This window comes from Lissotriton helveticus, chromosome 3_1, assembly GCF_964261635.1.
Source record: "Lissotriton helveticus chromosome 3_1, aLisHel1.1, whole genome shotgun sequence".
In the NCBI taxonomy this organism is placed as follows: Eukaryota; Metazoa; Chordata; class Amphibia; order Caudata; family Salamandridae; genus Lissotriton; species Lissotriton helveticus.
Genome location: NC_136061.1, coordinates 539,198,718 through 539,221,641, shown reverse-complemented (window position 1 = coordinate 539,221,641; position 22,924 = coordinate 539,198,718). Strand labels below are relative to the sequence as shown.

The 22,924-nt window shown below is 43.6% G+C and overlaps 2 protein-coding genes across 6 annotated transcripts in view; one reads left to right on the top strand and one right to left on the bottom strand.

The window, feature by feature from the left end:
* Window positions 1-22,924, bottom strand: part of LOC144822660 (uncharacterized) — a 422,286-nt gene that overhangs the window by 221,938 nt on the left and 177,424 nt on the right. The window contains exons 2-3 of one of the 2 annotated variants that reach the window (XR_013608661.1): window positions 11,826-11,914; window positions 8,445-8,647 (exon numbers count right to left, since the gene is read on the bottom strand). Coding sequence is in view for 1 of the 2 variants with exons in the window: in XM_078680425.1 (XP_078536551.1) it covers window positions 11,826-11,914 (89 nt within the window). In the remaining variant the exon portion in view is untranslated. Of the gene's footprint in view, window positions 1-8,444; window positions 8,648-11,825; window positions 11,915-22,924 lie in introns of those variants that run through there. The other variant, XM_078680425.1, reaches the window with a different exon arrangement.
* The window catches only part of HECW2 (HECT, C2 and WW domain containing E3 ubiquitin protein ligase 2), a 1,154,081-nt gene that overhangs the window by 981,233 nt on the left and 149,924 nt on the right, over window positions 1-22,924 (top strand). The gene's annotated exons all lie outside the window — the stretch shown is intronic.

Sequence of the window (22,924 nt, the reverse complement as noted above, 5' to 3'; positions counted from 1 at the left end):
AGGCTGGCTAACCCCGCTCCGCTATGCAATCAGAGTTTTTTCCCTACTCTACCCTCTCAGTGGAGCACGGAGTGGGGTAATCTCTGCACACTCCGCTGGCGGAGTTTAGTTCTCCGCCCGCACCTAGAAAATAGGCTCACTTCTTTGCAAGTAGTATAGGGGCGGGGGAGGGAAGAGCGTTGGGACAGTGCAAATGAAACATCTTCACACAGGGATGTGTGCAAAACCAGGGACGCATCACGGATATGAAAGGATGTTGTAGGCCGCCAAAAGTTGTCAGAGAGCTCTTTCAGGAGAGAATCGGCCGCTACAAGTCCAGCATTACCAATAAGCAGTCAACAATTCTTCTCAATACAATACAGGGGAGAGGAGTTGACCTAACGGCTAGAGCGGTCGACCTCGAATCTGGGGAACTGAGTTCGAGTTTTGGCAATGACGCTGAATATTTTGTGATTCTGGGCAAATCACTTAATCTACCCGTGCCTAACAGAAATAAATGTTGCCTCATGTAACGCAACCGGTGCTCTGATACCCGATTCGGGTCAAATTTGCCCAATATAAAACTCTATTACAACAAAAACAAACAAAAAATAATTTTGGCTTGTGAAAGTAATCATGTCAACACCAGGCTAGCCATTTTTCCAACTTTAATCTAAACACTTCAGGTTTTTAGCATGATTTGTTCAGGCCACAGGGACCCCATTTCCTGGGGGGGTCTGTAAAGTGTACATATCTGAAAAAAGGATAAAATTTCTAGGCTGCCTTAAGAACTGGAGTAACCCCTTTTCGTTCTGGAAACAATGTGAAAGAGAACCTTATCTGAATTTTCCTTACAGCAAGGACTTAATGCCAAAGAGTGCATTGAAGCAATTCCATCCCTACAGATGTGCTATAAATGTCTACTTATTTAAATCCTGCTGTCTTTCTTCCTCACACCTTGCCAGATCGGGTGCTGGGGCTGCTTCTGGCAGTTTAGCAGGCTCAGGCTGGAGTGGTCGCTGATGTGTGGGTATTATGCCTGACAGACCTCTGGTGTTCACACCACGCACATCGTGAAAGAGCATGTTTAATGGGGCCACAAATGCCTTTGTGATAACAACAAAAAACAAACAAACAAATAAAACACTTTTGTGGGGCTACATGCACACTGAATATTCACACGCATGCACCTGGTGTAGTGGGTGTAACAGCTGATTGGCTCAAAGTCTAAGAAAAACAGGTGATGTGAATAGGTTAAGAGGTTATGGCTGCGAAACCCCCCTCCTTTACGTTGCACAATGCCAGAGAGCAAGGAAAAGAAGAAATAATCATTGGCCAAGGCAACAGGTCTCTGCTTAAGGTCCTGTTCACTTTGAAAAGGCTAGCAATGCATGCGCGTCTTTGTGTTTTCCAATCTATCAATCGAGATAGACTGGTACATAAAATTTTAAAAAAGGGTAACTAGACAGTGGATTGGGAAGTGTCTGAAGCACTCATAGGACTTGTAGAAGCATTAGGATGAAAAGAATATGGAGAGCTAAAAGTTAAGTTAGTCAAAAGGCACTATAATGTTGCCAACGCTAGTGCTGTGCCATGGTTCCGCGCACCACCTCCCTTGCCAATAGAGTCCAAAACCCAGGCTAACTGCGCATCCGAAAAGATGTGGACATCCCACTCCATGTCACCAGTGGGACTTTATTGAAAGACTGTAGAAACACATCCCACATCCACAAGTCTTCTTGATGATGGGGCAAGTGTTTACCCGACAAAGCCCTGCCAAACCTCATGTAGAAAGTCCTCCCTGCCCTGACTACTCTACAGGCGAAATTGAGGTGGCCTAACAGGACCTGCACTTCTTTGACTTTTTTTTTTTTTTTTTTAATTTTTATTTTGCACTTCTTTGACTTTTACCTTCTCTCCTGGCAGCATGCCCCAACAAGGCCAGCATCTTGTCTTTCTTGTCTCGAGGCAGCTGCGCTTCCATTTTTACAAAATCAATTTCAATTCCCAGAAATGACAGTTTTGTGCTAGGGCTCACCGTATTCTCTGGTGCCAATGGATCCCGAGATCCCCAATAGCTCCTGGAAATTTTCCAGCACAACCTGGCAGCCCGCGGAGCTGCGTAGACACGCAAATAAATCATCCAGGTAATGTGCGACTAGCCAATGCCCTGTGCACCATGTGATTAACCACTGCATAAATGAGCTGAAACATTCAAACAACACGCAAGGTATAGAGCAGTCCATCAGTAGTGCTTTGTCCACGCACCACTGTTTCAAAGTGGATGCCCAAGAGTTGAAAATCCTCTGTGTGGACTGGGAGCAGCCTTAAAGCAGATTTCACATTGCACTTTGCCATCAGTGCCCCCGTGCCCTGCATCACTACCAGTGACATGGCCACATCAACCGAGAAGTATGACACTGTGGCCACTTCTTCTGCATTTAATCATTCACTGACCCGCCTTCCGGCCATGACAAATGCTGGAACAGTCTAAATTGGCCCTCCTCTTTTTAAGGGACTACTCCAATTGGAAAGACAATTACATTTGCCATGGGCCAATCTGAAAAGGGGCCCACCATCCTACCTTCCCTCACCTCCTTGTCCAGTTTCTCCTGTACTGTCTGCTTCTGTTCTTTGGCCAAATGCAAATTATCCACCCTCCTCCTGACGCGAGGTCCCATGTATCCCAACCGAAACCCCTCCTGAACTCCTTTCAACAAGACCCCTGCTTCTTCCCGACACTCGTAGAACCTTAGCCAGTAATCCAACCTGTCCAACTTAACCAGAGTACGAGCCTTTTGGCCCAGACCCCTGGGTCCCCTAACTCCCCTAGAGCCTGTGAACTGCTGCTGCTGGCCCCTAGAGTTACCCCCTGTCTGCTGCCAGTGGTTACCCCCATGGGTGTGGTAACCACCCCGCCCCAAAATAGTTGACCAGTGGGTGCCACCCCTAACATTTTGAGCACTCATGGCGGGACTTACAATATTTGCACATGCTGAGCCCCATATAAGGAACCTTTTTAAATTTTAACTCCTTGTACTATGGGCCCTCCTCTTTATCCCCTGTATTAGACTCCTCCCTTTTGTCCTTCCTGCAACAAAACTACTTTCTTCTTTTCTTCCCGAGGGCCCTCCGCTTCACTGCTGCCTATCTCCACATCTGACACATATTTCCCCTTCCGCAACTGCACCCCCCCCCCCCCGCAGCTCCCCGGCGTCCACACCAACAGAAACCATCTCAGGCTTCCCCGCAATTCTCAATTCCTACAGCACTCTTGCTGGTCTCACCGCAGGCCACGATGCCCTAGCCGGCCTCTCCGCAAACACCTGCAACATACGAGGCAAATTAGAGCTTCCCCCCTGTCCCCTTCGCATCATCCTCCCTTAGCTTGCCTTCAAGGCTATCCTCATCAAAATCCAGCACCTCAGTTCTATGTAACTCCTCCACCTGCTGCCATTCTTGGCCTGCACTTAAAACAGGCAGTAGTGCCCCTCTGGTTACTATGCACATAACCCTATGCCAGGTATCCGGGGGGGGGGGCTGACTGAACCCTTCCATGCCTCTGCCGCACAACTACCCACTGACCGTCCATCAATCTCTCTGGAGGTCGTGCAGGACCCACCAGATGTTGGGGCCAACGAGGATGTTCTGGGCCTACTTGTCCTGGCCACAACTGGCTCCCCCGCCGTTACCGTGTGTGCTGTTCTGGGCCCAACCCTCTCTTTGCCTCGACACCTAGCACCTAGTCAACCTCCATGTGCTGTGCAACAAAAATGGATGAACTAGTGTGCTGGTTTACTGCCTCATAACTGCCCGCTCCGCCATCCTCTTCCTACCCCTCCCCCATCTCTCCACCTACCTATCCCCACCTCCATCACTGCCATCACCTGCTCTGCTTCCTCTTCCCCCACATCTTCCTCCCCGCTCCAATCTTACATTGGTGCGATGACCACAGACGCCGGCCCCTGAATCAAAGATGCTGACTCACTCACCTGCCTAGACCAAAGGCCCCCCCGGCCCTCTCCTACGTCCCAGGGGCCCTCCTGATCCACTACATGGCTCTCCCTTGTGTCAATTAGGCGTCCATCTGGGCCACCCTGTTCCCCCCTCTAGCCTCATCTACTCCATGAGCTAAAGATATCAAGGCCCTCCCACGCCCCAGGGTCCCCTCCCTGACCCTGTTGCTCCGGCACCTCATCCTCTTCCTCCTCCTCCCACTCTTGACATTTTACCTCCCCATATAAACCACTCTCCTGCTCCCATTTGCTTCAGGGCCAAATACCTCCTCAAGCTCCTGTTCCAGTCCCCAACCCTCACCGTCTCTTATCCCTCCAGGCAGCCCAAACACCATTCTCCCTCTGACTCCTTCCTCACCCTCCCACCATGTACATAGCTTCCCATTGTTTCATTTCTTCCCTGGTGAGCTCTTCACATGACGCAGCTCACCGGGCTTGTCCCCGCCCACTCCTTGACTCAAAACAGGTCAGCATTATAGCTGACGCCACTCTATTCAAACCCCGCCATCCTTCTGCAGCCCCGTTGACGTGAACCTCACGTGCTGGGCCGGCACCCTCACCTTTTCTTGCCCCAATGCTGCATTCAGCCTTATCCTCCACAGGCAAAGACCCGACCACGCCACCTGGCCTCCACAATCTGGGCCGGAGCCGCAGGAAGCAACTCGGCCACAACACGCCTCATGACTCTAGGTGCTGCGCTCCTCATACATGAGCAGCCCTCAAACTTACCCCCGCTTCATGGGCACCAACTGCAGCCCTCAATTTCTTTGATGGGGAGCATGCCGCTTTCGCTGTGGTGCTATTGCTGTGGCCACCCCCTCTGATACCTGCCGCGTTGACCCCCTCACCACAAGATCCATGCGGCCTGCCCTTCCAATAAGTGTAGCGCCTCCATTACCCTGGCATCTTCCATCATTCGGGTAAGTCACTACTTACACTACAAATGACAAAATGAATCAATGCTAATTCAGCTACTAACGACTATCAAACTTCGCCAACTACTCCCTGCCACCAGCCACCAGGATACCAAACCTAAAATGGTGGCAGGGGGCCCAAACCGCCATTGTTAAATAACCCTTGGGCTATATTGGGCTACACCGATGCAGCTCAACCAGAACACAACTTAAGATGGCAGTCCTCTACACTGCACCACCCTCTCAAAACCCCGGGGGCAGACCTCCCTCCAGTCGGCTGCCCCCAAACGCAATTGATCCATGCGCCAGCAAGGAAACCGAAAGTGACCCAAGGCAAATTCTGGCCAGCTAGGAGGCTGGAAAAAAAAGAGTGAAAATTAAGCAACCAATAGTAAGTAGTGGGTGGGCTCTAAGCCCTTTACTGCATACAATACCCCTCACAGCAACAGCACATGTGCACTGTCAGGAGAGACCTAAAAAGAGCTTTTAAATTGGAGTAAAAAGACACAAAATTGAATGTGAAAGCAGAAATGCTGAAAGAAGATATCATGAACATGTATGTTTGGCACAGAAAAAGAGCATGAATGTGTTGTATTTTGATCTTGTGAAATGTTAACAAATATATACTCAAAAATCGGAAATATAGAAAGAAATGGAATTTTAGTAAGCTTGCAGTACGTTGGTTGCCACCATGTTCGTGGTCCTTAGCTTTCCTTTAACAAGTAAATGCATTCTAGGAGTTGTAGCTTGCTTGTGCTTCATTTACCCAATACATTTAATAACAATGCTTTGGAGCAGAAATGTTGAGGAGTGGCTACAAAGGGTCCAGTTTAGAAAATCAATTTGCATCTGTAAGTTTTGCTTACCTTAGAGATCTAAATAGTCTTTTTTACATGGCTAGAATTACTAGTTCAGAAAACTTAATTTTCCATTTGTTATAGGATTTAATCATGCTGGTCTTCCATGTGAGTACATCTACTCATGTGGGTGGGGAGTGAGATATCCAGGGTGGGGATGCCCAGGACATTTGTGCATACTCACAAACGTACATGTTTTTGTATATTCATAAGTAAGTAAAAGCTTTATTCGATTTCATTACATAAGAAATCATAAAAGCACAAAAGGCAAGAGAAGGATATGTACATACATGCATGAATGAATGAAATTTAAAATAGGCGTTACATCAGATGGAACATGATTCATTTACAATAATCCCAAATCTATTTGTTAAAAACATAAGCTAAAATGTATAAAATGTATCTAATAAAAAATACAAATCTTCACAATCGATATTGATAAGGATAAACCTCGCAATCAAAGTGGGCAGAGAGATCATACTGTAAGAATAGAAAATTATATTACATTGTTGAGCGGGACCTAATTATCACTTTCAGGTACGATGATACAGCCAGAATAATCGCTGTTGATTCTAACATCTGTAATCTAAGCAATGCTGCCCTACAATATCTGATGTTCCAGCATCTGAAAATCGGTTCGAGATATTTTTTCCTGGGTACAGTAAAAAATTTGCAAAATAAAATGCAGTGCAAAGTTGATTTTAAAGATACATCATCACAGGGGCATACGAGGGTGTCAGATGACCAAACATTTATCACTGGAAATAAAACCATTCTAAAAAAAGAGCCAAGTCGGAAACGGGCCAGTATCATACGGCTAAAGCTGCTCGGTACCATCAAAAGATATTTTGAGTGCCCTCACCACTCAAAATCAATTGGTGCGCCATTACCATTTTGTTTTTCTCTCTCTTTGTCCCAACTTTGCTCATCAAGATATTTCAGGCAATGAGCCTTCAGATCTTTCCTGGAAATATCTTCAAGGCTACTGGGGTTAGTGTAGTATTCGGGATGCCTGATGGCATTCGTTAACCCTTTTATATAATTAAACCACACCATTTCTCTGGCCCCATCTAGCTTAAGGCAATCCCCTATTATTTCCCTATTAAAAGCTGTTTCATTTGTTACCCATACCTTGTGCCATAGTAGCAATGGGGCTATTCTGATGTTATCTAATATGTAAGGGATGCCTAATTCCTGATGGCAACTATAGGTAGCGGAGGAAGCAGGGACGCCTAAAAGAAAATGGATAAAAACATTTTCACAAACTTGTATTGCATCTGACCCTTCAACGCCCCATAGCCCTGCCCCGTAAGTCCCAGTGGATACACATTTTGTCTTGTAAACTTCCATCAATTCTTTCACGGATCTCTTGCCTATCTTTTTAGCGAAGTTTAAGACTGCCCCCACGGCTCTGGTAAAAATCAACTTCCTAGCCTTAATCGCCGATTTCCAGATGCCTCTGTTATCGAAGGTGATGCCTAAGTAACAAAAGGTGTCAGTATTTTCTATTTTTCTATTTTCAATAAAGATGTTACGTGGTGTGCCTCTATTATTACCGCAGCCCTTGGTGAAAGTCTTAGATATATTCACTCTTAGACCCCTCTCTTTCTTGTAGATGGCAAAGCTGGTCACTGCCCTCTGGAGGCCCCGTTGTGTTCTTGACATAATCACCGCATCGTCGGCGTATAATAAGAGAGGAACAGGGGCGCCCCCTATGGTCGGGTAATCATTTTGGTCTCTACTGAGATGTTGGCCCAAACTATTTATATGAAGTGTAAAAAGAAAAGGGGCCAGTATGCACCCCTGTCTGACACCCTTTTCGATAGGGAATTTGGCCGAGCATTCCCCCCTCTTCGCAAAGCGCACCCTCGCCCCTGCATTCTTGTACAATTCCTTTATAAGCCGTAATAAAACCGGATCCACCTTAAGATCCTCTAAAATAGCCCATAGTATGCTGTGGTTTACGCAGTCGAACGCTGAGCTCAAATCTACAATCTCGTATATTTGTCTATGAGTAAGGCCAGGTTCAGTCCCTGCTCTATGGTTCCCATACCTGACCGGAAGCCATATTGCAGTTTTGTTAAAAAACCCTCATCGGATGCCCAGGTTTGAAGTCTATTTAAAATTATTCTCCCCACAATTTTCATAAGGGCATCCAGAAGAGAAATTGGCCGATAGCAGCTAGGGTCATTCCTGTTACCCTTCTTGAAGATAGGTATGACTATCGCATCTGACCATGTAGGAATACGTTTAAAATTGCAAGTGGTATTTAGTACCATTGTTAATAGCGGGGCCCACAGATCAATGTTTGATCTATATACATCCACTGGGATCCCGTCTGGGCCTGGTGCTTTGCGTGCCGCACTCTCCCTAATGGCCCGTGTCACCTCTAGGGTAATATTCAAATCAAGGGGGAAGACTCCCTGTTCACTTTCTATTTCTGACTCCTCACTCTGGAAAAAGTTAGAGATTTACTCCTGTCCAGATAAGGAGTACATTTATTTAAAAATGGGAAGGGAAGGATAAGGAACACCCCCATTTGTTGTTGTATGGGAAGTCATTTCTCCACAGACTAAATGCTTTACCCATGGAGAAACAAATTAACTGACAGTGCGTTTGTAGTGGCTACAGACTTTCTCATCTGAAAAAATATACACATTTTTTTTTACACGAGAAAATGCCTTTCACAAACATTTTCAATCTGCGACTACTCCATATTTTCTTGTTATACTTCTTGGAATCTTTGTGGATTTTAAATTGACGGAACTGTGCACACATTCCAGGGTGTTGCTTTGCAGGTGGAAATTTACCTTTGACCTAGAGAATTCGGTGCACAATATTTGATGTAGAAAGAATGATCTTGTAAAACTATGTGCGTCATCTGTTGGTATAAAGGAAACAAAAGTTGTAAACTATTGTGCTACGTATGTATCAGAACAGAAAAGAGGCAAAGTATTGAATTGGCATGCATAAAGCACTGAATTGTTGGTCACTTGATAATTAGAAAGTGGGTAATGAATGAATCAGCATGGACACAGCTGTGTGGTATGATATCAGAATATCGTTGTCAGAATTTTCTCTGAAATAAATATTGTGTGTTAAATACTGCTTGCAAAACTTTCACCCCACTAGTTAATAATAGAAAGCCTACACACCCATTGGGATGATATCTCTGTAAAAGATATTTATGACAAAATTATCATGTTTGCTGATTACTATATTTCAGCATAGTATCTGACATGCAACGCTGAGGTATTGCATAAACCAGTAAAAGTGATTTCTCTAAGACTGATTAGAGAAAAGTCCTCTGCATGGTAAGGGACATGCATCCCTGCCCCGTGTGCCCGACTGTACTGATGTCTGGATTGCTAATGCTGGTTTTTGTTGTCATAGGCAAACATGGATCATGCATGTGCACCATGACATAGGCCTGTCTCATGAACTCCGGTCTTGTTGGACTGGGAGGGGAACCCAAAGCCCTATCCTAATGTTGGTGGGAGGCTACCGTCTTCACCTGGAATTAAGCAGCACGCGCAGTGGAGGCAACACACAGTGTAGTGATCAGCAGGAGTGAGCAGGGTCCTTTTTAACCCGTGTCATTGTAGTGAGATCTGCAGGCTCACTCACTTTTAAAGTTTCACTGATGTGTACTTAACTCACCCATGGCCAACAACAGGTTGGTGCAGAAGTATTGTATCTGCAGTGGGTTTAAGTGTGCCTGGGAAGTTACAATACAGGAATAATGCAGTACTGAGCAGTGTGTGCATGGTGAATGCATGTCCTTAATATATGTGTGACTATGAGTAGTACATTACATGAAGGATGTAGTGCTGTTCAGTGCGTGATGGTTAAATGCTCGTCCTGGATGGATGTATACGTGTGAGTGGTACAATACATGAAGAGTGCAGTGCGTGCATATCAAATGCATGTGCTGGGTCTATGTATATCTGTGAGTGGTACAATACATGAATGGGCCCAAAGTTGATTTGAAGTCTGGAGGCAGACATATTTTATTCCTTGTGTCTGATCAGTCATCTCCATTACCCTCTCTCTGTGCTTTCTTGTGTGAGGCTGTATCCCGGTATGTTTGTTTTGTGTGTGTGTACAGTTGTAACAATGGTACCTACCTCTTACTAACTTGACCTGGCAGTTCTCCTGCAGACCACCACTCATTACCTCTCCATAAGGTCCTTATTCCTCTCATTGTCTGTCCATGATTTAAACCTTATTTCATACCCTGATCCTTCCTTCTCTTTCCTGCAGCCAATGTTTCTTTCCTGCTTTCTCCAACCTGATGAATATGGTTGGCTACCAACTACTACTCTGTTTTTAAGAGGTTTTCTCCTGATTCCCTCTCTCTTGGTCCTCCTCCTCTGCAGCACAATATACATGGATGCAGACGAAGTACTGAATGAAACCTAAGCAAATGAAAACTACTGAAAAGTGGTCACCACTTTTTCTGTCCTGCAGGGGGAAGCTAAACTTCACCACCTAATTATAGGAGGAAGCTAAACTCCACCACCTACTCATGTATCAACTGGCACTGCTAACTAGACCATTCTTGGAAAAGTTCTAAATGATTAAAATCTTTACGAAATTCCTTTTACTAGAAAGTGGTCATGTTTTTCGTAAGAAAGGTCAAGAATGATGGAGATGATAATTTCCTCAACATCCATACTGTCTGTAGGCTCAAACAAAAAGCATAACGTTTTCACTCAGCACACTTTAAAGCTATAAATAAAACACTTACAAATCTGAAAAGTGTTGCTTGGTACAGTAAATTACTTTTAACAAAATATACACATGCATACTAAAAGCATGTTCTTCACATTCTCTGGTAGGAAGTAATTGGCTAATTTCGGATAATGATTGTATGAAGTGAACAAACAATGTATGGAAACTGCACTGTATTTCAATGTATGTTTTGCTGTCCCCGAGATTCTTTATACGGGCATTGTGTTGTGTATGGAATTTGAGATCACAGGTTTGTGTGTCTGTAATAATCTCAATTTAGGTTTAACTGAATACAATTAAAACATGTAAGTCCCCATTAAAATTAAATTGCAAGCGTAATTTGGAATTTTGTACCAAAAAGGTATGAATTCTCAATTCAAAATTCTGATACATATAGTCGTGGTTTGTAAATTTCTTCCTACATAGATTTAATTTCTGATTACAGAGGTTCTACTAGATGTGAAGAATTTTTTGCAAATGTATTTCGCATCAGAGGCGTGGCTTGATGCCGACAAAGGTTGCTGCCTGACCGTGGAGTTCTGTGCCTCCAGCCAACAATTCAAGTACCTATTCAGCAATCAGTGGCTAATTTGAGTTAGTAAGGACCACCGCCACTTATTTTTGGGGACCAGCACTTATTTTTCTGCACCAGATATTTACCAAGAGCAAGAGAGAAAAAAACACAAATCAGAAAGATGGAGGAAGAGAAAAACGGAAAACTCGTTACAAAGGGGAAAAGCAGGAACCTGCAAGAGTGAGATAAAGGGGCAGGGAGTTTTTGATAGTGGATTAAAGAAGGCATGAAGTGATTTAAGCTAACTTTTGTATTCGTCACACTGAAGTTTAATTGTACTGGCAGTGGGCTTCTGAGCAGAGCTTTTCGTACTGGCACTTTTTCTTTGACAAATTAACCACTGCCTGCAATCCTGCCTAGAACAAACAATATATTACTGCAGTATTTCGCTTTAAAAATAAAAAAGCTTCCGTTAGAAACTAAAATAGATAAGACTTAAATAGCCTTGGTAGAGCTGTGCTATAGACGGGCCAGTAGCCAGAAGTATATTTTTTGGGGGGCATTGGCCTCAGCTATGATCACACATTAAAGCTGTGCTCTGTAAGTACATTCTTTCCCAAATACTGGTTGTTCTTCTAAATATTGACCCCCAGAATATTGCGGTACAAGAATATAGAGAGAATATGGAAAGGTAAGTGGTTATATAGGAAATATAGACTGACTATTCCTAACTCCAAATCTACATACCTTGAAAATATATATACCAATTAGTACATATTTGTGGTTTAAGGTATAGAAAATCTATACTTACCTGTCGATATTTTGGATACAGTATTTTGTCCTCAGTATTCTATGCCATTGATATTCTGGTTTTGATTTTCCGATGCACACCATGTGATTCTGTGTGAAGGAATATATGGATTTTTAAGGTACTTATCTAAGCACAGTCAATCAACTTTTCACAATCCAATATCAATTAGATGGGATTTAAAGTAGAAGGGTGTAATGCCTGACTTGCAACTTGGTGTATTTTCTAAACTGTTCCAGATTTGCGGAATGCAAAACTTATCAAGTTATTATTTAAACAAAATAAGCTGCCTCAGCTCAGAACCATCCCTCCTACACCTCTTACCTCAGGTGGTGGAAATCCAGCCTCACACTCAGCATGTAATATCTAGATATTAAACCATTTTTTAAAGAAAAATAATCTGTTATAGCAGACCTCTGTAACATGGCAGGCTATGTTGGATCGTTTCAGATTCACAGTATTGCTGGTTGGGGTATTTGAAGCCCATTGTAGCAAGCAGATTAACCAAACAAAGTATCTGGCTCCTGCCAACAAATCTCTAGAGCAGCAGTTATCTCACCATGCTACATTTCACAGCAGGCCATTGTAGGCAGAAGAAATGTAATTCAAATGTAAGTTGTACCTGACTTGTGATGACTCTGCCCCTGCCCCCTAATAAAAGCGCAATGCCATATTGGAATCTGGATTAGGTATTGCTTCTGAAGGGCTGGTAAGTTTAGGTAGTGACAACCACACATCCATCCTGAATAGGAAAGGACATGAAAGTTGCTGGCTTAAGAACAGCACAACTCTGCATGCCCAGTTCACACAGCAAATTCCTGTTTGCCATATCATATACGAAAGGTGTTAGACTTGGCCTTTACTGCCAGGCCATCCCCTAACTTTTGAACACACAAAAGGAAATCCTTGAGTTCACACACACCATAAGCAACTAAGAACTGGTGTTCCTTGACCTCAACATAATAGCAGACCAGGGCACTCTAAAAATAACAACATACAAGAAACCGATGACCAAGAATTACATGTTACTGAATGACAGTTTCATTTCACAACACCTGAGGGGGAACCTTTTCTTCTGCCAATTATTAAGGTTGAGAATAAACTGCTCGGATATGCGAGTTTATCTAGCATCCAACAGAGTCAATAAGATCACCAATAAACATTGGCGGATCCTGACTAGAGGCCCCCTTAATCTACCAAAACCTATGTTTTTCGATAGGTAAGGCAAACGTTTTCGGGATTCCCTAGTGCACACATGCCCTCAAAAAACAACCACGGATATCATAGAAACCCAGGAGACACTGCACCAAGTAGTTGGTCACTATCCATGTTGGGGTTGTAATGTGTGCCACCTAACAAAAATTACCAAATCAGTTACTTTCAACAATACCACCACATGGGAACTGAGAAACCTGACTAACTGCTACACAGAAAGGGTAGTGAGCATGATTACCTGTCCTTATAACCTACATTTCATCTGGATGACTAACCGGAAGGTGAAAACCAGAATAGGAGAGCAAGTGGCAACCTGAGGTGCAGACGAGCAGCTACTAAGATGTCTACCCATTACACTGAGAAGAAACATATGGTTCCAGACTGCCAGTGGGTGGTTCTGGAACACATACACGAGACAGTCAAATGTGAAACAAGACCTATTAGAGATTTTATGTGAGTTCTTTTGCAACATTGCGTCATTGTGTAGTGTCCCCATGACTCAATAGCCTACTTATAGAGGCTTCGAGCCTGCCCTCTACAACCTTCGCTAAGTTTTTTTTAAATTCTTTGTTTATCTTTTTTATGACACTCTCTGCAAAATTTGTCAGAGATTGATATAGTTGTTTTTTATTTCCATTTTTATTTTTCACTTTTTATTTATGTATTTTATAGGTTTATTCTCCCTTTTTCAGCCATTCAAACACACTAATGACAACAGGCGCACCACCTGAATGAGGAGAAGCTACCTATACGCTTCAACAACTGCAGCCCAATGAGAACCTGGAAGTGGTTCCATCAGGAGCTGCCATTTTGACTTGGGGCACCAGGATTAGTTGTCTGGCGCTCTGCAACACAGAAGCTAGTATGCACAGCCCACGCGCTCGTATTTCAGCCCAGTTTATATAAAACAGCAGCACCAGTGTAGTTCCTTCAGGTTATTCAGCCAAGAGGACACCTTGATTCCTTGAGTATAGCATAGCTGATTTTTGTCTATATGGCAGGACGATTTCTTTACACTCTCAATGTTGATTGCCCTCGCAGAGTTTGACTACAGGCTTGCCTTGCCACTTGAAGACCTATGGAGCAAAACACTTGCTGTATTTATGTATGTAGGGTCTTCCTTATATGTTTTTTGTAATGTTAAGTGTGTTGTTTGCACTGTGTGTTCATATCACAGGGATTATCACTATTCCTAATAGATGTGCTCTCCTAAACACCTCATTAAACATCCTTTTCTAAGCCTACACATACTTTTATATACTTTGAGGTGTTTGTAAAGCTATTTTGCACAACACGCTTTACCTATCTAGCTGGTTGAAGCGTTATGTTACCTTTGTATCTGCCATAACCTATGGCAGTACAAAAGGGGGTGGTGATGGACGGAGCATCTGAACCAATCAAAGACTCACACCCAGTCAAAAGATCTGGGTTTGATCCATCACTGTTCTTTAGCCCACTCTGCCACTCCAGTTCAGACACGGCTATATGCAAATCAGTCTGACCCTGTGCCTCATGGGAACAGTCCAGCCCGAACTGCCAAGCCATGCCTTCCCTGGACCGGAAACAAGCTTCTGAGGAGCGGTTTCTGGCATTACAGCCGTCTTCAGCCCGGCTTGCTTGAATCCAGTGGCAAAGTGAGCAAGGGACTCACGTCTGAGCATACCCTGCCACACTTACGGCAGCCAAAGCGGTACAAAAGGGGGTGGTGATGGACGGAGCATCTGAACCAATCAAACACTCACACCCAGTCAAAAGATCTGGGTTTGATCCATTACCGTTCTTTAGCCCACTCTGCCACCCTAGTTCAGACATGGCTATATGCAAATCAGTCTGACCCTGTGCCTCATGGGAACAGTCCAGCCCGAACTGCCAAGCCATGCCTTCCCTGGACCGGAAACAAGCTTCCGAGGACCCGTTTCTGGCATTACAGCCGTCTTCAGCCCGTCTTGCTTGAATCCAGTGGCAAAGTGAGCAAGGGACTCACGTCTGAGCATACCCTGCCACACTTACGGCAGCCAAAGCGGTACAAAAGGGGGTGGTGATGGACGGAGCATCTGAACCAATCAAACACTCACACCCAGTCAAAAGATCTGGGTTTGATCCATCACCGTTCTTTAGCCCACTCTGCCACCCCAGTTCAGACATGACTATATGCAAATCAGTCTGACCCTGTGCCTCATGGGAACAGTCCAGCCCGAACTGCCAAGCCATGCCTTCCCTGGACCGGAAAAAAGCTTCCGAGGACCGGTTTCTGGCATTACAGCCGTCTTCAGCCCGGCTTGGTTGAATCCAGTGGCAAAGTGAGCAAGGGACTCACGTCTGAGCATACCCTGCCACCCTTACGGCAGCCAAAGCGGTACAAAAAGGGGTGGTGATGGACGGAGCATCTGAACCAATCAAACACTCACACCCAGTCAAAAGATCTGGGTTTAATCCATCACCGTTCTTTAGCCCACTCTGCCACCCCAGTTCAGACATGGCTATATGCAAATCAGTCTGACCCTGTGCCTCATGGGAGGCTAATGGAAGGCAGGCTAATTCTTTCCTTATATATTGCAGGTTGACGGACATTAACATCAAGTAGGTGATAAGTATATTTATAAGCATGCAGAGGTTGTGAAGTCACTTTAAATCAATTATATTATTGGATCAGGATTGGAATCAGGGAGGTAGATCTCCGGTCCTGTAGAAACACCATGGGGAATTGCTTGAAACATGAAGACCTACAGGTCTTCCTTTCTACACAAAGGAACGGTCATTACATTCATACTTTCTATTTTTTGACCCATTGTTTAACCTAAAGATCTAGGGGACGGATTAAGGCATTGCTATCCTACCAGGCAGGTATTTTTTATTTTTAACAAAAACACCCCTATCACCACCTAGAGCATACCATTCAGGGTGCCTGCGTAATTTGCGGGTAGCTGCACGCCTTTTTCCGTAGTGGAAAGGGAGGAACCCTATGATGAAGCATGCCACCAAGTGCCAACCCTGGTGGGTGAGGGTTTCATAAAAAAAGCCTTGCACTTTTTTCACCCTGCGGGAGGTTGGCACGCACTACAAAGATGAGTTTTTTCTTGAGATATAAATAATGGACCCTCAGACCCAACTCTTCAGGAGACCTCTGGACCTGTGGAAGACTCAGAAGGACTTCTGTGCTGATGTGCAAGAAACACTGCCTCTCTGTTTCCCCGCTACCCTACTGCTGCCCTACTGGATTAGACCTGCATCTTGATCCCGTGACTAACACAGTGATTCCAAAGGCTAGTTGGCTGACCTCCTGATCAGAGCCTCAGGGACAGAAAAGTCTTCAACCATCCTGAACCCAGCACTTAGACTCTACTTGTTGTGAGTCGTGCCCCCCAAGAGGTGGCAACCCAGTCCTTGACCATTGGATGTGGGCCTGAAGGTGCGTTGCCAGCTTAGCTGTGGTCCTGTAAGCAGAACTGTTGCAGCGCAACACATCTCCTTGCAGCCGCATCGGCACCATCGCAGCTTGAAACATCCCTGATGCTGGACTTCACATCGCAGTCCGCAGTCTCCGCGGAACCGCAGCTGCGCGATGCACGCTTGATGCTGGCTTTCGAATTGCAAGCACCTTGTTAACAGCATCCTTAACGATGATGCAGAACTCCACATCACAGCTGAGCAGCTCCCTCAGAACCACTGCTGCGCGTCGCATACTCGACGTTGGATCTCACAATGCTCCACAAACCAGGATTTAAGGTACTTTGATCAGTGGACCTAACTGAGTACCTGTATCTGGTCTAAACTTGTGACTTTGTCCTGGTCAAGTGTGACCAGATAACTACAGTTGTGCTTTGAACTATTAGGCACTGTTTTTACCTAAATATTTAAAATTGGTTCTCTGGTTCTACTAATTGGATTTTTGTTCTTTTGGTGTCAAATAATTTATTATATGTTACTCTATTTTCTAAATTGGTGTGGGATTTCCCATGTGTTTTTGTCACTTTATTACTGTTTGAAGTACTGCATAAAGATTTAACACATTTCCTCAAAGTTTAGCCTGACTGCTTTGTGCCAAACTACCCCAGGTTAATTTGGGGTGTGCTGCTTGAGTGGGGTCTCACCCCCCAAACAGTAACACAATTTCCAACAAAAGGCATGAAGAGAGTTCAGCTAATGCCCACTGAATTCTTGGCCTTTCAGGTGTGAACTAGTGTTGGTACCACCTTTAATATCAGTTTCTTACACACAACACTGTAATGTCCCACAGAGGTCCTTCAGATCTCCTCTATTATTCAACATCGACCTAGCCCCCTTACCAAACCATATTACATCATTCAACCCCATCCCTTACAGCTATGCAGATGTCACCAAATCATTAAAAAAAATAGATGGTCGGGAATATCTCTACAATTTAAAACTTTACTGCCTTCAGGCCATAAACACATGGATGATGAATAACCATCTTAACCTAAGTATCACTTAGACAGAGTGTATGATCTGCAGAAAATGACAAAAATAACCACCTACTGCCAACATGAGGCCCCTCCAATAATTTCAAGAGATATCAGAAACCTAGTGGTAATGATGGATTCAGACAAGTATTTGATACCACATGTTAACAAAGTAAAATAGAGTGCCGTCTACACAATGAAAACACTATATTGCAACCTCCTATACCTTGGTTAATCTCCAAGCTTGACTATGTCAACAGCCATGTACCTTGGTTCACCCGCATTCATCATAGTCAAAATGCAACTCATCCAAAATACTGCTGCAAGAATCTTTCTCTGTCTGCGCCCAAGAGAACACATGACTCCAGTTGTGCAATCACTTCACAGGCTACCTGCAGCTAGAAGAGCAATGTTCTAGGGAATTTGCATTAATCACAGACGGTCTGAGAAGAAGGACTGCTATACTTAAAAGTTAAATTCAAGCAATACAAACAAATCAGGACACTGAGCTCCAGGGTTGCACCACTTATTATCATACCACATAACCATAAGAAATCAGTAGGAGGCACTGCTTTCTCAGCACAAGCCCCAAGCTCAGGAACTCCCTACCAGCCAGCATTCAAAGCATCCAGGAGCATATAAACTTCAGAAGACAGTTAAAAACATGGCTATCTCCAAAACAACAAAAGCACCACACATCCTGGCAACGGAACCTGGAAAGATAGTTGCACCCTCAAGCTCTGTCTTTAGCTTACAATCCAAAGATTGAAAACAACCCAACCAGCAAACTACTTTCGATAAGTTGGTAAGTTAAGGACGGGTGGCAAACAATAATACTAATATCATAACACTTAGCTGTCAGCAGCCAACTGTAACTTGCACCTTACATTCACATAAGACATATCTGCTACGACGGTTGTCCATCACCCGTACTGTGCAGTCAATAAACCAGACACCACCAAATCAGTAGGCATGGAATAACTGAAGAGCTCTGTCCGCATTGCTGGTCAATTGGGGGACTTTAATCTAGTCCATGACTGCAGGTCCCCAATATCTATACACTGCGGCTGCTACTTGATATCTCACAATGACGTTCAGATATGAGAAGACAGTAACAATGCACATCCGAGCAGATCTCTCCACTTCTCTCTACCTCCAGGAATCCACTTCTGGCCCAAATCTTTACCCAAAATTTCTGATTGGACAACCCAGTGCATTAACCAGCAAAGCAGACTATATCATAAGAAATACCATAATAGTATCTGCAGAACTGTTCAAAGCTGCCAGCGTACTGATAAACCATAAACTGTGCATCTGTGTCTCTCACAGCTCATCATCCACCACACTGCTACGTGATGCATCTCGTAACACGATAACCGCTCATTGGTCGTCATCACGTACAGCATGGAAACACTTCTCACACACGATCACAAAACAAAGACAACATTCTTCCAACCCACACCACTCTATATGGTGTAGCTTTCTGCCCATGTATATAAGAGCCTCAGGGCCAAACATAGGTGTAGTAAGTGCAATACAAATGTTCTATACAATGCAATATTTATCATTTCTGCCTCACCAAGATTTGTTTTGATCTTATTCAAATCTTTTTTTTCCATCAGGCTTCAGAACTGTAAAACAAAATGTGCATCATTTTTGCTTTTACAGCTGTTGGTACATACTGAAATATATATACAGTTTATTTACAGATATATATATACATTTTTTGTGAAATAGAAACAATTTGACATCCTAAAGTATTTTCTTTTGCACACAATGTACACAAGGCCCTTGTAATTATGTGATTTTGCAGCTGCTGCATTTTCCACATTATTATGCATTTGCTGTATTTGCCTCATAATCCATCATCTGTTGCATAATCTGCGGATTTTAACAAAAAGCAAATGTTTTTTATTTTAAGTTTTTTTTTTTAGCTTAAACAGGTCAAAAATTGCTAAAACTGTTGTAACACAAGCTGCCACTCAGTGGAAGGTCCTTTGCAAATGTTATATGGTCACCTTTCCGTTATGAAGTGAAACCTTTGCTGTGCCATTACAGCGCTAACGGGTAAAAGTGCTAAAAGTGCTAAAATAATGAAGTGATACTATCACATAATGTGCCACCTTAATCCGCATACTTTGTGTTTTCTTGCCTATTAATTAAGTCAACGTTCCCACCTGTTGCATAATTCCAGTGGCCTTGTCTGTACCCCAGCGAGGCTATCATATTGTTCACTTTACAAATTCCTTTCACTTTGTAGTCAAGGTAAAACCCTTCTCCATGCAATTTGTTTTGAAGACAGCCTGCCATTTAACCTGTCTTGGAACACGTAGCAAATCTAACAAGATTAAATCGAAATGTAAAGGCATTTTTATTGCTCATTCACCTTCAGAGCTCACGCACCTTTGAACTGTCAGCTGTCACAGTCATTTGAGTGGAGCAAAGATAAATAGGTACTGGGCTGGCCTGGCTCTCAAATACATAACCTCCGTCCTCCATAGCTGGGCCCTGGCTATATCTGCTGAAGGGGCCGACTGTTGTGAATCCAAGGGATCCTAGAAGGGCAGAGGCACACCAGGAACAACATTTGAGAGTAGCTCTCAAGAGTGTGTGCTGAGAGATAAGAGTCACTTTGTGGGGTTGAAGTGGTGGTAGACCATGACTAGGCCCGGAGAGGCCGAGCTGCATTACTGCATTGTAAGCAGGTGCCTAGAAGTTTTGTAAATATGGGAAGAAGGCACAAGTAAGAAAACCACTCATGGTGAGGATCCACTTTCTGAGGAATTTCCAGAAAGGCAAGAATGTGAATTTAGGTAGGACAACAACGGTGACAGAAACAAACTCCAAATGTAGAAATAAGGACTGACAGAAAGATAGAAGCTAATGGCTATTTTGTAAATGAGGTGTCAGAATGACTACCATGCTGTATAAATACCTGCAAACTGACAGACGCATGAAACCGGCTGACCTTTAGGGCCTACACTGGTGCCATCCTTCTAAATAGTACTTGCTATGAGCATGGAGCCTGCCATAAGGCACCAGACAACTGCAAACACTGTACTTGCAATAGGGTGGTCGCCAGTGCTGAAATTTCAATTAAGAGGAGTGAAATCACAAATGAAAATGTCTAGAGATAAGATACACCCTTTTCTTAGCCAAACTGGCACCTCTGATCATTGGTGTAAACTATACTATTGCATCGCAGATGAAGTAAGTTCAGATGGCTCCCCATAAAAACTCAAAGATCCGTCATTCAAGCACTGATCATCAGCCAACAGGACTACGGAAACACTCTCTACATCAGAATGACGCACAACTCACCAATATATTCTAGTTCATTCAAAACGCAGCAGCAAGGCTCATTCACAACCTCCCACTCAGCACTCCCATATGCAAACACCTCAGAGACCTCCACTGGTTCCTCAAACACAAATGCACCCTCTTAAAACTCCTGTCACTCACCTGCAGAGCACTACACAATCAAGGCCCTGCATATCTGAACACCTGCATCAACATCCACATCCCGAACAGATACATCTACTGTGCCAACCTCCTGCTCGACCACATACCCAGAAATCCAAAGAGCCTGAGCTGAAGGTCACACCTTTTCTTACTTGGCTCCTAAAGCCTGGAACGAATACTTATTACACATTAGATCTTCCTTCTCCCACCTAGAATTTCTCAACAAACTGAAAATGTAGTTTGTTTATTACACCCTAGTTAATAAATCTTCCCCACTTCTTAGATGCCAGGATCTCGCCCATGGGTGATATCAGCACCAAACAAATCCTTATACCAGTAAAAAGAAGTTCACAAGCTGTAGCAAAGCCAGACACCAATGGCGAAGCAACCCCTGGTGCACATTGGGGAAAATAGATCAAAAGCTGGGCAAGTGAGCCTTGACCCAATCTAAGATTTAAAAAATGGGTCATATAGGCATTGTGGGAGGTGAGCTAGAGATGGCAGAATAGGGAAAAGGAGAGACTGGACAAACAGATTAGGAGAATAAATTAGGCAGAATGTCACATATCACGAATCTGATGAAAAATTACAATAACAAGGGAAAACAGCAAATGTCATTAAGGCAAACTTTCTGCAACAGTATCAGGGTTGTGGAACTAGCATAAACTGTGAACATGAGGTGTCCTGAACTCTTTGTTGTGATGCTGATGCATGACCTATTGGGAAATTTCATACTCCTCAAGAGTCAAGAGACTATATCACTCGCTTGTCTTCTGAACATCCGTGGTCATGACAGCACTGATATTAGCCAGACAAAGAGGTAAATTATAATATCAACCGGCGACACTATTGCTCTACCCAGCGTTAACATGGATGAACAAGAGGCCAGAAAGGTGTTCACAGACATCAAAAGGAAACCCCAAGATCAAGTAATTAAATAAGTAATCATATATCATGCGAAATTAAGAGTGACAATGAATAAATAGATGCATATTTCCACAAGGTAAGATGAACCGTCTACGTTTTTTTTGTTGTTGTTGCACAAAATTCCACTGAGAGCATTAGATAGCTCAATACGAGAACCACGCACTACACTTTTTTTAGTAGGAACGGGAGGCCAAGTAATTTGCCCAGAATCACAGAATGTTGTGCAAAGGCTACAATTCAAACCTGGATCACAAGTTTCAAAGTTGGCAGTTCTTGCTGCTAGTCCACATCACCTCTCCAAGTTCTCTATGTTCCTCAGAAAGCAAATACAAAGCAGAATGCCAGAGACAAGATACCTTTTTGCAAGCCAATTTGAAATGATGACTTAAAAAAAGCAACAATTGAAAGTGAGACATGGCTAGAAGAGAAACCAGCAAAATAATAAGATTTGTGACATGTAATGTAAGAAACATAAAAAAGGTTTAACTTTCTTACCCTCTCCATCCTGTCCTTCCCACCAATCTATCTATCCATTATAATTCCATGTTTCCCCCCATGGCTTACCTGCCGAGTGGACATTTAGAATCTTGACTATGTTAGAGCAGCCCTGTGAGGTGAGACTAAAGGCACTGGATGTACACTCCATATATTCTAAATATCCTACCTTTTACATCATTCTGCCTCTGAGATTCACATTTCTTGTAATGACGACAAGGATGGTATACTGCGCAGGGGATATTGTTGTCTCTTCACCTCTGGAACATTTAATTTACACCTTCTCCTATGAAAATGGAAACTTGAAGATAGCAAGAGATAAAGTGACTGCTGTGAGGGATCACTATCACTTGACTTTGATGAGGTTGTGAATTCTTCGACAGAAATTCAGGCACACCAATTTTAGGTCCGTTGCTTTGACTACTGGCTTGGAGCAATGACTCGTTTGACAGAAAGGTCTTGTGATTGCTGGTGCTTTGCTGTTCGTGCCACTGTTCCAGAGTGATTGATTCTGAGTGGTGCATAGGACATAGATGCTCTGCTGTTAGCCCTACTGTGTTTTTCTGCTACTTTGCCACAGCA